Source organism: Humulus lupulus, chromosome X (assembly GCF_963169125.1).
Source record: "Humulus lupulus chromosome X, drHumLupu1.1, whole genome shotgun sequence".
Taxonomy (NCBI): domain Eukaryota; kingdom Viridiplantae; phylum Streptophyta; class Magnoliopsida; order Rosales; family Cannabaceae; genus Humulus; species Humulus lupulus.
This window is the reverse complement of record NC_084802.1, coordinates 4,683,269-4,698,608: the sequence shown is the minus strand read 5'-3', so window position 1 is coordinate 4,698,608 and position 15,340 is coordinate 4,683,269. Positions and strand designations below refer to the sequence as shown.

Sequence of the window (15,340 nt, the reverse complement as noted above, 5' to 3'; positions counted from 1 at the left end):
CCGATTCTTACACAACTATATTTATAACTATTAGCAAAATAAAAAACTTAGCAAGAAAAATTAATATAACTAACATAAATATTTAACTAAAATGTAACACAGCTAATAGAATATTTTTTTTATTTTTTATGAACCATTGAAAAAGACGAAAGTAATAAAAGTAAAAGACTAAATTTTAATAATTTATATTAAAAAAACATCCATATAAAATATAAACTGTTTAACTTGTGATTAATGATCAACACTTGAATAGTAGAAGAGAAATCAAGACTAGACTTCAATGCAGCCGAAATTTGCATGGTGGAATTATATTTATATATATATATATTTATATGGTCCAGGTCCTTACTGTCTCTTTAGGCGGTTAAGAAAATGGGATATATATCCCAATCGATACATATATAAACAAATTGTAACTTTGATTTGGTCAAGGTAAACGATCAAAACTCATAAATACATATACAAATAATTATAATATAATATATATATATATATATATATATATAAACAAGTCTGGGTCGCGTAATAGAGGACAATAATAGTGTCATCACTAAATATTATATATATCAAACATGGCAGCCTATAGAATTTTCAGAAATAATTAATATTATTACTATAAATATAAGCAATATATATATGTATGAATAAGTTTAGAGTTGTCTGATTCTCATTTCCGAATCAAACCAAAACCTACTTTATTTTTTCAAGTACTCAAAAACTCAAAACAGTATTCCAAACAAACAAAGAAGATGATGAGGAAGAACGACATCCCAGAGATTGTCGTTTTTTCTGTGTCTTTGTTGTTCTTGCTTTGTAATTTTCCGAGTATGTCGTTGGCCCAGAAGAGTAGTAATGGTGGGAAAATAATAGGAGTGAAAGTTGGGGTGATTCTGAACTTGGAGACTGATTTTGGGAAGATGGGGCTGAGCTGCATCAATATGGCTCTTTCTGATTTCTACAGCTTCAATCCTGGCTTCACAACCAGGCTTCTCCTCCATACCAGGAACTCCAAATCCGACGTCGTTGAAGCTGCTGCTTCAGGTCACTCACTTCTCTCCTCAATACCCTTTTTGTCTTTTCACATAATATATTATATTATATATATAATAAAGACCTAGTTTTCTTGCATAGTAAATTCGACTGAGTTAAAGCATTTGATTCTGTCAAATTAAATTGTGTATATGCTTGTTCGCTCTGATAATAAATTGTATATATCGGTATATCGGTTATCTAATTATATATATATATATATATATGAATGAAACAACTACTTCGTCATCTTTTTACACAAAAAGTGTAGATATTACCAAAAAGTGTTTTTCTGTATGTCTTATTCGTATGTCTGTGTATTTATTAATAGAGTAATAATATGTGCATGGCTAGGATAAACTCCGTCATATTAACGTGTATATAATGTTTTTGTGTATATTTTAAATGCATATATCATAAATCTTATTATATATAAGTGAGTAGAGATTCAATAACATACTAATTATTAACTTCTAGAAGCATGGAATATGGTAAATAATTACACTAAAAAATACATAATGTTTCATTCTATAAAAATAATGAATATAAAAAGTTTAAATAAACAATTATATATACACACATACTCATGTACATACCACACCCACCGTATAAAATAATGTAGTTTAACTAATTATTAGTATTACTTTTAGTGCATTTTTTCGCTTTAATAAAAAATATTGTTATTTGTCACCTTAAGGTGAGTTATCTAACACCACATGAAGTGACACCTCACGATTGATTAATAATACTTAACATTAATTAATAAATTAAATCGTGTGGTCCCCTCATATTGGATTAGCGGAATGTCACTTTCATATGGTGTTAGACATTACTGGTATCTCTTAGCATTTCTTTTTAATAAGATTAGGTAGATTAGGGGTATGCAAAAATAATCAAATCCAATAAGAACGACCGATACAACTGACTGCCGAAAATCTGATATCTAATTATGATTAGATCGGATCGAATTTTGAAGATCCAAATTGGATCGGATCGATTGTTAGATGATATATACAAAAATCTAATAAAATCGAATAATCGATCCAATTTTATATATATATTTATTTAAAAATATTTATTTATTTAGGATTGTGCTTATAATGTATGTTGTATTTTTGTATGGTATTGTATCATTTTTGAACAAGTTATTCTTTCTATTTGTAATATTATGAATTATTGAACAAATTAAGCTAAATAAATGCTAAAATATATTGGATGGATCCAATCCAATAAAAAATAAGTAAGGAGACATATTCAATGGATAAAACCAATTTAATTCAATGAATAATTTGATCAGATTGGATCGGTTGAAACAAATTAATTTGATTAGTTTGGTTATAAAAATTCAACATCCAATTAATAATTTGATCACATCATATAGACCTAAAAAAACATGAGATGTGATCCAATGAATACTCATATCTTAAATTGATTCTTAACTCTCCCAACTTGTATATATATATATATATATAGCCAAATCGTGTATAAATATCCAAGTATATAAAGTGTCTATATATATATAAATTAAAATTTAGAAGTCAAATTTGAATAACACCTGTTATACTTATACTCTTACTTAGCCGTAATTGGACTAACAATATGGACTTCATATTCCATGCCAGGATGGAAGAATCGATCTGGTTTACTTATATCTACACGGTTAGAATAGTAGCACGTTACATTGACTTTGACTTTTGAACAAGATATAAAAATATTATATCCACATATAATATTTTTATTTATGTTTTTACTGAAAATGATGTATGTTAGAAAATAAATATTGATATTTATTTGAAATAATTAATATCTTGATTTTTCTATAATATAAAGTCCTGAATTAAGTCCACCTGTCTTTGTGATTTTCTTATTTATTAAAAATATGCTAAGAAGATTAAAGAAATTTGAATACTTCAAAACATTATATAAGCAATTCAAAGATATGTTTGGCTTTTCACGATTATTCCTTGTCCATTCATAAAAAGTATAAAATTTGATAGGATAAAATTTTGCTAAAATTAGATTATATATTTTTTTGAAATATTATTTTCTCTTTTGGATTTTATTTTTAGATATATTTATATATGGTCTAAATGTAATAAAGTTACATTAAATTTGTAGAAGATGATTTTTTTGTGTAATTTGAAGTTCTCATTAATTAGTATGTAAAATTGTTTGACTATTTTCTAATAATAATATTATGGCCATCTCATATGAGAAAAATGATATATTACAACATTATAAAATAAAATTATAATTGTTTTTGCTTTGATAATACAAGAATAAGATTTGAAATATATTTCAAAATATATATTTTTTTCTTTCTAATTTTTATATAGAGAAGTAGGTGGATATATGCTTTCTTAACAACCCTCCAATAAATCACTTTTAAAACTCATCCAAATATTGACAAAAGTCGTCAAAAAAAACCTTATAAAAGCCAACATGCACTTAACCACATATAACTACTTAAGATATTGTAGATTATTTAAGTAAAAAAAATATATATATAATTAAATACACAAAGTCAACGGTCACGATTCTCAAACCAAGAAGAGAAAAAATAATAATAAACGCATTTATTAATTAAAATCGTTTAACAAGCATTAACCAATAGGGCAATTAGGTTTGTAATATTTCCTCAAAAAAATATATATATGTATATATAGCTTTGTACTATATTATTTTTGGACCATCTTTAGAAATAATACATTTTTAATGAGATTTTAGATATAGAAACCGATTTATTTCTAGTGCATTTTAAGTACTCTTATAATTTTATTTCAAAATTACTTCAATAATAAATACAAATTATTTATATTATTAACCTAAATTGACTATACTTATCCCCTCTTTTAAGTACATGTATATTAAAATTTGCGTGTAAATTATTATATGCTTATTATTATTGTTTTCTCAAAACAGCTTTGGATATAATAAGCTAATTTTTGTTATCGTATCATTTTTCTATTGAAACTATTTTACTTGAAATTTTAAATTTATTATATTATTTATCATATATTAAATAAATTGTACATGAAATTTTAAATTCTTCATATTAATTTTTTCTTTTATTGAAACAGCTTTGGATCTAATAAAAAATGTTAAAGTCGAAGCCATTCTAGGCCCAGAAACATCAATGCAAACCCACTTCGTAATCGAACTCGGTGACAAAGCCCAAGTTCCCATCATAACATTCTCCGCAAAAAGCCCATCTCTCACTTCTCTCCGAAGCCCATTCTTCTTCCGAGTAGCCGCAAACGATTCGTCTCAGGTGGAAGCCATAGCTGCCGTCGTCAAAGCTTTCGGATGGAGAGAAGTAGTGCCCATCTACGTCGACAACGAGCACGGCGAGGGAATCATTCCTTACTTGACCGATGCTTTACAAGACGTCGATGCCCAAGTACCGTACCGGAGTGTGATCCCTCCGACCGCCACAGACGACCACATTTCAGCCGAGCTCTACAAGCTCATGACAATGCAGACAAGGGTCTTCGTCCTTCATATGTTGCCGGCTCTTGGGTATCGAATCTTTGCCATGGCCGAGAAGATTGGTATGATGGCTGATGGTTATGTTTGGATAATGACTGATGGGGTTGCTGATTTTCTGGGCTCAGCCAATTCAACTGTTCTCGATTCTATGCAAGGAGTTTTGGGGTTGAAAACCCATGTCCCTAAAACGAAGGAGCTTCAGAATTTTGCGGTTCGTTGGAGAAAAAAATTTCAACGTGAAAATCCCACCATTGTTAACCCTCCTTTGGTGACTTTTGGGCTTTGGGCTTACGACGCCGTTTACGGATTGGCCAAGGCAGTTGAGGAGATTGGGAAAGCATCGAACTTTAGCTTCAAAAGGGTGAATGTTTCGAGTGATAACAACTCTACTGATTTGGGATCGTTTGGGGTGTCTCAGACTGGTCCGGAACTTGTTCAAGCGTTATCGAAGATGACGTTTAAAGGGCTTTCGGGTGAGTTTAAACTCGTTAATGGGCAGCTGCAAACTTCGACTATTGAGATCATCAACGTGAATGGAAGTGGTGAAAGAAAGGTTGGGTTTTGGACGCTTGAGAATGGACTAGAGAGAATGTTGGGCTCGGTAGATAAGACCAAATACTCTGCTTTGAATACCAGTTTGGCGCCTATAATATGGCCTGGTGACTCGACCTCAGCTCCTAAGGGGTGGCAGATCCCGACGAATGGGAAGAAGTTGCGAATTGGGGTCCCGGTTAAACATGGATTTAGGGAGTTTGTGAATGTGACATTTCCTTTCTCAAATGATTCTGTTACAGGTTACAGTATCGATGTTTTCAAGGCCGTTTTGGAAGCACTGCCTTACTCTGTTTCGTACGAGTATGTTCCCTTTGCTAATGCCGATGGCAGTAGGGCTGGCACATACAACGACTTTGTCTACCAAGTGTTTGATGGGGTAAAAGCTTTAAACTTTTTATGTTTCTTACTTTTGTTGCCTTTTTATCTTAGTACATTACTGTTAAATATAAACAAGTACGGATTTTTTTTTGTTGGAAGTTGATTCAATTAACAGTTTTCTTTCTTGGATAAAGTTGGTTGAAGTTAGTTAAAGACTGGCTGTTTTTTTTCTTGATGTTATATAAGGAGAATAAATGTTCTTAGTCACGTGTTGGTTGTTGAAACTTGAAATCATTCTTAGTGAGAAATAGAGAGACTTGTCTAGAGAGAGTTTTCTTCTTTGAGAATTGTCCTTAAAGATAGCTTCTTCTTTGTTGCCTTTTGGAGTGTTTTTACTCAGCATTTTAATGGCTCATATTTGGCAGAAACTGGATGCTGCAGTTGGGGACATAACCATTAGAGCAAATAGGTCCTTGTACGTGGACTTTACATTGCCATATACTGAGTCTGGTGTGTACATGATAGTACCAATCAAGGATGATAGAAGTGGCAATGCTTGGGCATTCTTGAAGCCTTTGACTTGGGATCTTTGGGTAACAAGTGGTTGTTTTTTCATTTTTGTTGGGTTTGTAGTATGGGTTCTTGAACACCGAATAAATGAGGACTTTCGTGGCCCTCCATATCATCAAATTGGAACAAGCTTTTGGTACTCTTTTTCAACCATGGTTTTTGCACATAGTAAGTTCCTTGTGATTGTTTGAACAAGTTGAAAACATAACCTTTTTTACAAAGGACTTAACATGTTCTTTTTGTTGTGCTTTGTTTTTTTTTTAATAAATTTACAGAGGAAAGAGTTGTGAGTAACTTGGCAAGATTTGTAGTGATTATATGGTGCTTTGTAGTACTCATACTCACCCAAAGTTACACAGCTAGTTTGACCTCGCTTTTAACAGTCCAACAACTCCAACCAACCATCACTGATGTGAACCAGCTCCTCAAGAACAAGGAGAAAGTTGGCTTTCAACGAGGTAGTTTTATAGAAGGAATATTGAAACAAATGGGGTTTGAAGATCACCAATTTGTGATCTATGACACTCCAGAAGACTTATACCAACTCTTTGCAAATGGGAGTAAAAACAATGGGATTGCTGCTGCTTTTGATGAAACACCTTACATGAAACTTTTTATGGCAAAATATTGCTCCAAGTTTACCATGGTTGAACCAACATTCAAAGCTGACGGCTTTGCTTTTGTAAGACCTCTACTTCTTTATTACCAACATATGTATTCATTTGTCTCGTATATAAACTCATATATGATTATTCTCAACATGTATATCCCAGGCTTTTCCGAAAGGCTCGCCTCTTGTTCAAGATATTTCGAGGGCAATATTGGAAGTGACTGAAGGAAAGAAAATGAAGGCTATAGAAGAATTGTGGTTCAAGAAAGACACCAACTGTGTAGACCTCAACAACAAGTTCTCATCCAACAGTCTTGGGCTGGAAAGCTTTTGGGGACTCTTCCTCATCGCAGGTGTGGCTTCATCGTTGGCGCTTGTCATATATGCTGTCATGTTCCTCTATGAGCAAAGGAATCTCTTGATGAACTCCGATGCAGAACCATCAGTTTGGAGGAGAATTGTGGCCATTTTTAGAACATTTGACGAAAAGGACCTCAGCTCGCACACTTTTAGAAAGAATGAAGTCGGAGAAAGAAGCGTCATTGACTTGTCAACGCCGAACACCAACTGCCCGCCAAGTCCTTCAGGGTTCTCAGTCCATGCAAATTCAAGCTTTGTGTTTAGGGAGCAAGGATCGTCTTCTCCAGACCCAAATGGTACACAAACAACTTATCAAGAGACTGTTGTAGTCTCAGCTGTAGAGGTTACTTACCCAAATCAAGACTCGAGGGAGAATCACAACTCTTAGATTATGTATATTATGCTAGTAATGATGGAACTCTACCTCAATTTAAAATGGTAGGATTTTTTATTCGTATATAATCATGTTACATGTAGATATAACTCTGATATACATGCAAATTCTCACACTCCCATGACATTACAAGAGATTAATTGTTATTCTTTAAGATTTGGGTAGTTAAATTTACTGGTATTTTGGAGAAAAATGCTCTGCTCAACTCAATGCAGAGGCTGCCTTTTACTATATGTATATATATAGTACAATGCATGAATTGGAAGGATCTGGAATATTACAAAAAGCAATTACACGTATGCCATGCACCTCTAACAACCTGGAGAATATTCTACCAGAATTGATAGAGAAAAATCATTACATAATAATAGGCTGGACCACACAGTACAATACACCAAAGGACTAAAATGACCCTGCTAGTATGATTGAGAAAATATGATCATTTCTTAACACCTCCTCTCAAACTGAGTGGGGATGCCACCACTCCAAGTTTGTCAATCAAGTATTGAAATCGAGCAGCAAAAAGACTTTTGGTGAGGCAATCGGCTATTTGGTCTGAAGAAGGAACATAACGAATCTCAAGTCTTTTTCCCAACACTTTGTCACGAACGAAGTGAACATCCAATTTAATGTGTTTAGTTCGAGCGTGATACACTGGATTTGATGTGAGAGCGCTAGCTCCCATGTTATCACACCAAGTGATTGGTACAGCAGGTAGAGGGAAACCAAATTCCTGCAGTAGTGATTGTATCCAAGCCATTTCAGAGGCAACATGAGCAAGAGCACGCTACTCGGACTCTGTACTTGAGCGAGATACAACTGGCTGCTTCTTAGATGACCAGGAAACAAGTGAATCACCAAAATAAACACAATAGCCAGCCACAGACCTTTGATCATCCGGGCAACATGCCCAATTCGCATCAGAAAACCCAGTTAGAGTAAGTCTGTCATAGGGTTTTATATGCAGTCCAAGATGTGGTGTGCCTTTGATATATCGTAAAGTTCTCTTGGCTGCATTCCAATGTGCTGTTGTAGGTGATTGCAGAAATTGACTTAGCTTGTTTACTGTGAAGCTAATGTCTGGTCTTGTGTGTGTCAAGTACTGCAAACCTCCTATGATACTTCTGTAGGCTGTGGCATTCACCAAAGTTTCACCATCAGTTTGAGACAGAACTTTTCCCACTGTCATTGGCGTTGGACATGGTTTGAGGTAGAGCATTTCAGTTCTTTTGAGTAGTTCTTCAACATACTTGGACTGTGAAAGATACATTCCAGTGTGATCTCGATAAACTTCTATGCCCAAAAAATAATGAAGTGAACCAAGATCTTTTAAGGCAAACATCTTGTTCAGTTTGAGAATGAATTGCTGCAATTTTTCTGAGTTATTTCCTGTGACTATAATATCATCTACATAGATGAGCACTAGAATAATCAGCTTTTGTGTTTTGTAAAAGAACAATGAGCAATCAGCTTTGGAATTCACAAAGTTCTAGCTGAGAAGAGTAGTCTTTAGCTTATCAAACCATGCCCTTGGTGCTTGTCGAAGGCCATACAAAGACTTGTGAAGCTTGCAAACAAAATCTGGTTTCTCTTTGTCTTCAAAGCCTTGGGGCTGATACATGAAAACATCCTCATTCAAAGTCCCATTTAGAAAGGCATTATTAATGTCTAATTGCCTTACGTCCCATGATTTTGAAACTGCAAGTGTGAGAACAATTCTAACAGTAGGGGCTTTAACCACGGGACTATATGTCTCACCAAAGTCTATTCTCGGTCTTTGTGTGAATCCTTTGGCCACTAGGCATGCCTTGTATCGTTGGAAGCTCCCATCTGCATTTTTTTTAATCTTATACACCCACTTGTTTGGCACGATATTCATACCAGCTCTTCTTGGTACAAGTGTCCAAGTTCTGTTCCCTTTTAAAGCTCCAATTTCATCCTCCATAGCATTGTTCCATCCTGGATGAGCAAGTGCAGCTTCAATGGATTCAGGTTCTTCACTAATATTTTTCCAATTTGACTGCCCCAAGTACACCTTCGGCTTGAATATCCCTTCCTTGCCTCTAGTCAACATGGGATGTGTGGGAACAAGCTTAGTGTGTTGTGCTGGTGGACTTACAGACTCAGTATGTTGCGGTTCAGCTGCACTATCAGGTATTGGAGATAAGCCAGCTGTAGTTGGTTCAGAAGCAGGGAGAGAAGTGTTACCTTCAGACTCTTGATCATGCCCATGGTGTGACTCTTCTTGGACAGATGGCTGAGAGTGATTCTGGACTAAATGGTCATCGCTATCAACTTGAGATCTTGCTGGTGGATTGACATCAAAGGTAGCATACCAGGAAGTAACTGGGAGAGAGGTTGTTTGTTCGGGTCTGTGAGTGTTTAAGAACCCGATTTTAAAGGGAAATTCACTCTCATTGAATATGACATTCCTTGAGATATACAAACGACCTGTACTGCTCAAACACTTATATCCTTTGTGATGCTCACTGTACCCGAGATACACACACTTGACAGAGTGGTATTGGAACTTATGTTGTTGGTAGGGCCTGATACATGGAAAACAACTTGAACCAAAGACTTTTAGGAAGTGATAATCTGGTTTTCTACCATTGATAACCTCATATGGACATTTGTTTCCTAATACAGGAGTAGGTAGCCGATTGATAAGGTAGACTGAGGTTTGAAAAGCATCCCACCATTATTTTTGGGGCATATGAGCTTGAGCTAGGAGTGTTAATCCCATCTCAACGATATGCCTATATTTTCGTTCAGCCCTACCATTTTGGGCTGAAGTGTACGGACAGGGATGTTGGAAGCTAATTCCATGAGTTTGAACAAAGTCAGAAAAAGCTTGAAATTCACCTCCCCAATCTGTTTGGAGTGATTTGATTTTTCTATCAAATTTGTTTTCAGCAAGAGACTTGAAATGAGAGAATGCCGCTAGAGCATCAGACTTGGCTTTAAGAGGATATATCCATGTGTATCTACTGTAGTCATCTACAAAGTGGATATAGAATCTATAATTTGTATTAGACATAATGGGTGTTGGACCCCAAACATTAGTGTGCACAAGTTCTAAAGGGGTTTTTGCATGATATGGATTTGTTTTGAAAGGTAAGGCATGAGACTTTCCAAGTTGACAGGCATCACAAAAAGAATTTTCTTCATTTTTCCAATTTCTTACATTGATTTGACTCAAAACATGGCCTAAGACACGACTGGATGGATGGCCCAACCTTTGGTGCCACCTATCTTTGATTGAAATAAAATATTGCTCAGCCACAGGCTGGCATACATGACTCGATGAACTTGAAGACAGATTAAAAGCAAACCAGGACTGATTTAGAGAACCAGAGGAAGTAATTGGAGCAGCCAATTTTGTGGTTGGTTTCTCAAGTTGATAAAGACTATCTTTAAGCTTCCCTTCCAGAACCACCCTCCTTGTTGCCATGTCCTTCACAACACAACAATCAGAGAAAAATTCAACATAAACATTGTTGACCATTGTGAGTTTAGAAATACTAATCAAATTCTTGGTAATATTAGGAGCATGTAGTACATCTTTGAGCAATAATGGAGTGTTTCTGTAAGTGTTCAGAGAGCTTAACCCAACATGAGAGATTAAGAGTTTGTTACCATTACCAACCACCACACATTCCTTACCATTGTACTCACTCTTTTGGCTGAGATTGCTAGCATCGGTTGTTATGTGGTTGCTGGCACCACTGTCCGCATACCATGAGTCCATATCTGTATTCTCTGGAGCAGTGAGGAATGCTGAAGCATTTGCTGCACCACCACTTGAATTGTTTCCACCAGTTGGTACTGTCCCCATATAAGTTTCGTCATAGCGATTGTAACAATGCGCTGCAGAGTGACCATACCTGCCGCATACTTGGCAGGTTGGCTTTGGACCATTTGATCTGCCACCACCACGGCTTCCTCTGAAGATTTTTCCTCTATTTCCATGATTTGGTGTGTTGCCTCCTCTGTTTCCTCGACCACCACCAAAGTTTTTTGGATTCGAGCTTGAACCAGTTGAACTTCCTTTGCTTGCGAAGTTGACAGATGGTGGGGTTGAGCCATTTAGTATTTTGGTGCTGCTGGATAGAGACTGAAGTCTTTCCATCTTGCTGTCGAAACTCAGCAATATATCTTGTAGCTGCTGCCATGAGGTTGATTCTCTGGCTTCGATGATGAGCACAATGGGCAAATACTCAACATCTAAACCAGAGAGAACATTAGTGACAAGTTGAGACTCTGGGTATGGTTCCCCTGCAATAGCAAGAACATCAGCCCATCTTTTCTTGTGTTTGAGATACTCCACCATACTGAGAGATCCCTTTCGAGCCGTCTGGATTTTAGTGCGATATTCGTCCATTTTTGCCTTCGAGTGAGCCCCATATAGTGCTTCAAGAGCACTCCAGAGTGCAGCTGACGATTCTGAGCCCATAACTTCAGTTGCTATTTCTTCTGTCATAGATCCATATAGCCACCCCAAGAGAAGTTGATCATGTATGATCCACCGCTCAAAATCTGGATTGGTCTGAACACCAAAACCAACATTTTCATCACTGTCCATCACGTTGGGTATGAATTCAGGGGGCCTCGGACGCGTACCAGTCAAGTATCCATCAAGGCGATGACCTCGGACTATGGTGGACACCATAGTTCTTCAGAGAGTGAAGTTGTTGCAATCCAACTTCAAGGCAAATGGCTGAGTGAGAGTGCTACCAAACGGTGCACTTGGAGCATGAGCATTAATAGCAGAGGCTACATTGGTGGCTGTTGCAACATTGTTGGCCGTTGTTCTTGCACCTTCAGCAGGAGTCTGATTGGGTGGGGTTTGGTCACCAGTCGACATGGCTCTGATACCAAGTTAAATTTACTGGTATTTTGGAGAAAAATGCTCTGCTCAACTCAATGCAGGCTGCCTTTTATTATGTGTATATATATATAGTACAATGCATGAATTGGAAGGATCTGGAATATTACAAAAAGCAATTACACGTATGCCCTGCACCTCTAACAACCTGGAGAATATTCTAACAGAATTGACAGAGAAAAATCATTACATAATAATAGGCTGGACCACACAGTACAATACACCAAAGGACTAAAATGACCCTGCGAGTATGATTGAGAAAATATGATCATTTCTTAACACCTCCTCTCAAACTGAGTGGGGATGCCACCACTCCAAGTTTGTCAATCAAGTATTGAAATCGAGCAGCAGAAAGACTTTTGGTGAGGCAATCGGCTATTTGGTCTGAAGAAGGAACATAACGAATCTCAAGTCTTTTTCCCAACACTTTTTCACGAACGAAGTGAACATCCAATTCAATGTGTTTAGTTCGAGCGTGATACACTGGATAATGTGTTGGTGCAATTAGAAATTTGACATGTCTTGTAATAATTTTTAAATAATCTGTAAAAAAGATAACTGAAAAAAATGTATTAATTTGTGATACTGTATAGTAATTTAGTGTCGCACCATTAGAGATATTTAAAGAAGAAATATTAAACCGAATTATTCAGAAATCAATATTTTTACATAATATATAACAATATAATACAAGCAGATTTTGATGAACATATTAATTGTAATTGTGGCTTGTTCTTCCTTTTTCTAGTGCCATAATTTTTTTTCGGATAAACTAATGATAAGAATAATAAAATTATAAAAAGAAAAACTACAATTTAAGAGACAAGTAGAGGAAACAATTACATGAAATTAAATATGTCAAACAATATAACACAAAGTTTCATAAAATTCAAATTTTTGGAAACCAACTACCAAAGAAAGAAAAGAAAATGTGACATTAAGTGGTGCGAGCACTTGTATCTGGATCCTAACTAACTTGAGCACAATTATTAATTTTTGTTCTCCCTAAACAATGGACAATATGGTAGGTACAACCCAAAGCTTTGGATTGATGCCCATCTACATTGCCAATGAATACGGAGAGGGGATCATTCCTTATTTGATTGATGCCTTAGGAGAAGTAGATGTTGGAGTGTCATTCCACCCTCGGCCACCGACGATCAAATCAAGATCGATCTTTACAAGCTAGGCACAATGCAAACTAGGGTTTTGGTTGTTCACACATCATATGACCTGGGGATCAAGGTTGTTCAACATGGCTAAAGAGATTGGAATGTTGGAACAAGGTTATTTTATCTTCAGTTCTACCGGGACGACTACTGCAGGTGACAGGTGTTTGTCGACCTTGTCTTCTGCCATGCTCTTCCTCTACTACTTGTACATGCATAAAATTTGAACCTTGCGTTGACAAATCTGCCCTATTATCTAGCCCTATTATTGCATCAACAACATGATCGTCTTTGACATAAATATCGTAATCATAGGATCGTACTCCGCTGTCTCATGAACATAGTGCGGATCTCTAACAAGGATATCACCATAGACAATAATCTGAGAATTTATCTCTGGAACAATTGTCCCAACCTCACTTTCGAGTTCCCCTAATACTAGGACATGGGGGAGAAATATTCTTCTCAAATCGAACTTATTTATTAACACCTGGAGAGGTCAATGCATTTACTAAACAGTTCTTCTTAACCAAAGTTACACACAAAGGAATCATTTTATCTACAGATTTCGATGCTATCTCGATGAATGCACAAACATGCCTACTATTTTTCATAACGTTGGGTTTGAAGGGTTGTGAGAGGCATGTGTACAGGACCTCAAGTTTCAAGTTATACACACATTTATTCACTTCAAGCTCTTTGTACAAAATGTCAAGCAATTGTTCGTATGTCGCACCCTTCTCCAAAGGTAGCACTTGATTTTTAGCATCCCTGAAAAATCCAATCCCTATCTTCCAGTTCCCAAACAGCATTGTATGCAACAAATATGGAAACAATCGAATTTGTATTAAAAAAAATTCAGCCAAAAATTAATATTATAAAAAACAGCAAAAAATCAAGTTCTATCGAGCTTAATCGAGGTACACCAAGGTAAATCTATTGAATCCTATCGAGGTACATCGAAACCTATCGAGGTGGCCTATCTAAGTAATGGCAGAAAGACCTATCGTGGTCCATCGAGTCATATTGAAACCTGTTGAGGTGGCAGTTCTACGTAAAGGTAGAATGACCTATCGAGGTCCATCGAGGCATATTGAATCTTGTCGCGGTGGCCTATCTAAGTGAAGGCAGAAGGACCTATCGAGGTCCATTGAGGTATATCGAGCCTTGTCAATGTGCCTATTTCCTAAAGGCATTGAGGCAAGTCAAGGTCCATCGAGGCACATCGAAATGCATTGAGGTTCTTATTCCCTAAACCCATCGAGATATGTCGAGTTTCATCAAAACTCATCGAGGTAAATTAAAAACCATGAAAAAAAAGCAGATAAACGTAGATCCAATCCAACTATGAAAAAGTAAAATAATGCATACACAGATATGTTCGAAATAGTTCAAGCAAAATAAATAAATAAGTTTCCTCACTACATATAACGAAAATATACTTACCCATAAATTTTTTGCCCCTAGATCTGATACCCAAAGTGAAAGTTGCTTGCTTTGATAGGGTTCAACACTTGCCCAAAGAACAACTTTGATAACTCTACAAAATAGAGTTATTTTACCACTTTTTATGTGCTAATTGTTGCTTAATTCTTGAGTTTTTAATTGATTTATTAAGTTTTAAAGTAATTTTGAATTTATTAGGTTTATTTTAATTTTATAGATTTTTGTGTATTTTTATAGTTATATTATTGTAAAATATTATAGTTTAATTATTTAAAATTAATATTGTTAAGTTAGGAGTAAAAAGATGCAATTTTGAGCTTAAATGTTTAAGTAAATTAAGTTTTAATTAATATTTTCATGTAACTTTTGATTGTATATTTTATTATTGAAAATATTTAATTTTAATTTAATTTATGTTTGTTTTATAGGGAATTTGTTGTATTTTATTTGCTCTTGAAAAGCAAGAAAAATGAAGGAACTATGGCAATTTTCAAGAAAGAAAGGAAGAAAAT

The 15,340-nt window shown here is 35.5% G+C and overlaps 1 protein-coding gene across 1 annotated transcript; it reads left to right on the top strand.

The window, feature by feature from the left end:
- Positions 1 to 697: 697 nt before the first annotated feature.
- Positions 698 to 7,481, top strand: LOC133805832 (glutamate receptor 2.7-like). The gene is made up of 5 exons (XM_062243985.1): positions 698 to 1,041; positions 4,110 to 5,449; positions 5,817 to 6,129; positions 6,237 to 6,643; positions 6,735 to 7,481. The coding sequence occupies exons 1-5, from the start codon at positions 750 to 752 to the stop codon at positions 7,317 to 7,319; spliced, it is 2,937 nt and encodes a 978-aa protein (XP_062099969.1). The 5' UTR covers positions 698 to 749; the 3' UTR covers positions 7,320 to 7,481.
- The last annotated feature ends 7,859 nt before the right edge of the window (positions 7,482 to 15,340 follow it).

Excerpts from the sequence above, each read along its gene's own strand:
- LOC133805832 (XM_062243985.1), top strand. The coding sequence starts at position 750 with ATGATGAGGAAGAACGACATCCCAGAGATTGTCGTTTTTTCTGTGTCT. Across the intron at positions 5,450-5,816 it reads TCTACCAAGTGTTTGATGGG|AAACTGGATGCTGCAGTTGG; the intron begins GTAAAAGCTTTA and ends CATATTTGGCAG. Across the intron at positions 6,644-6,734 it reads AAGCTGACGGCTTTGCTTTT|GCTTTTCCGAAAGGCTCGCC; the intron begins GTAAGACCTCTA and ends TGTATATCCCAG.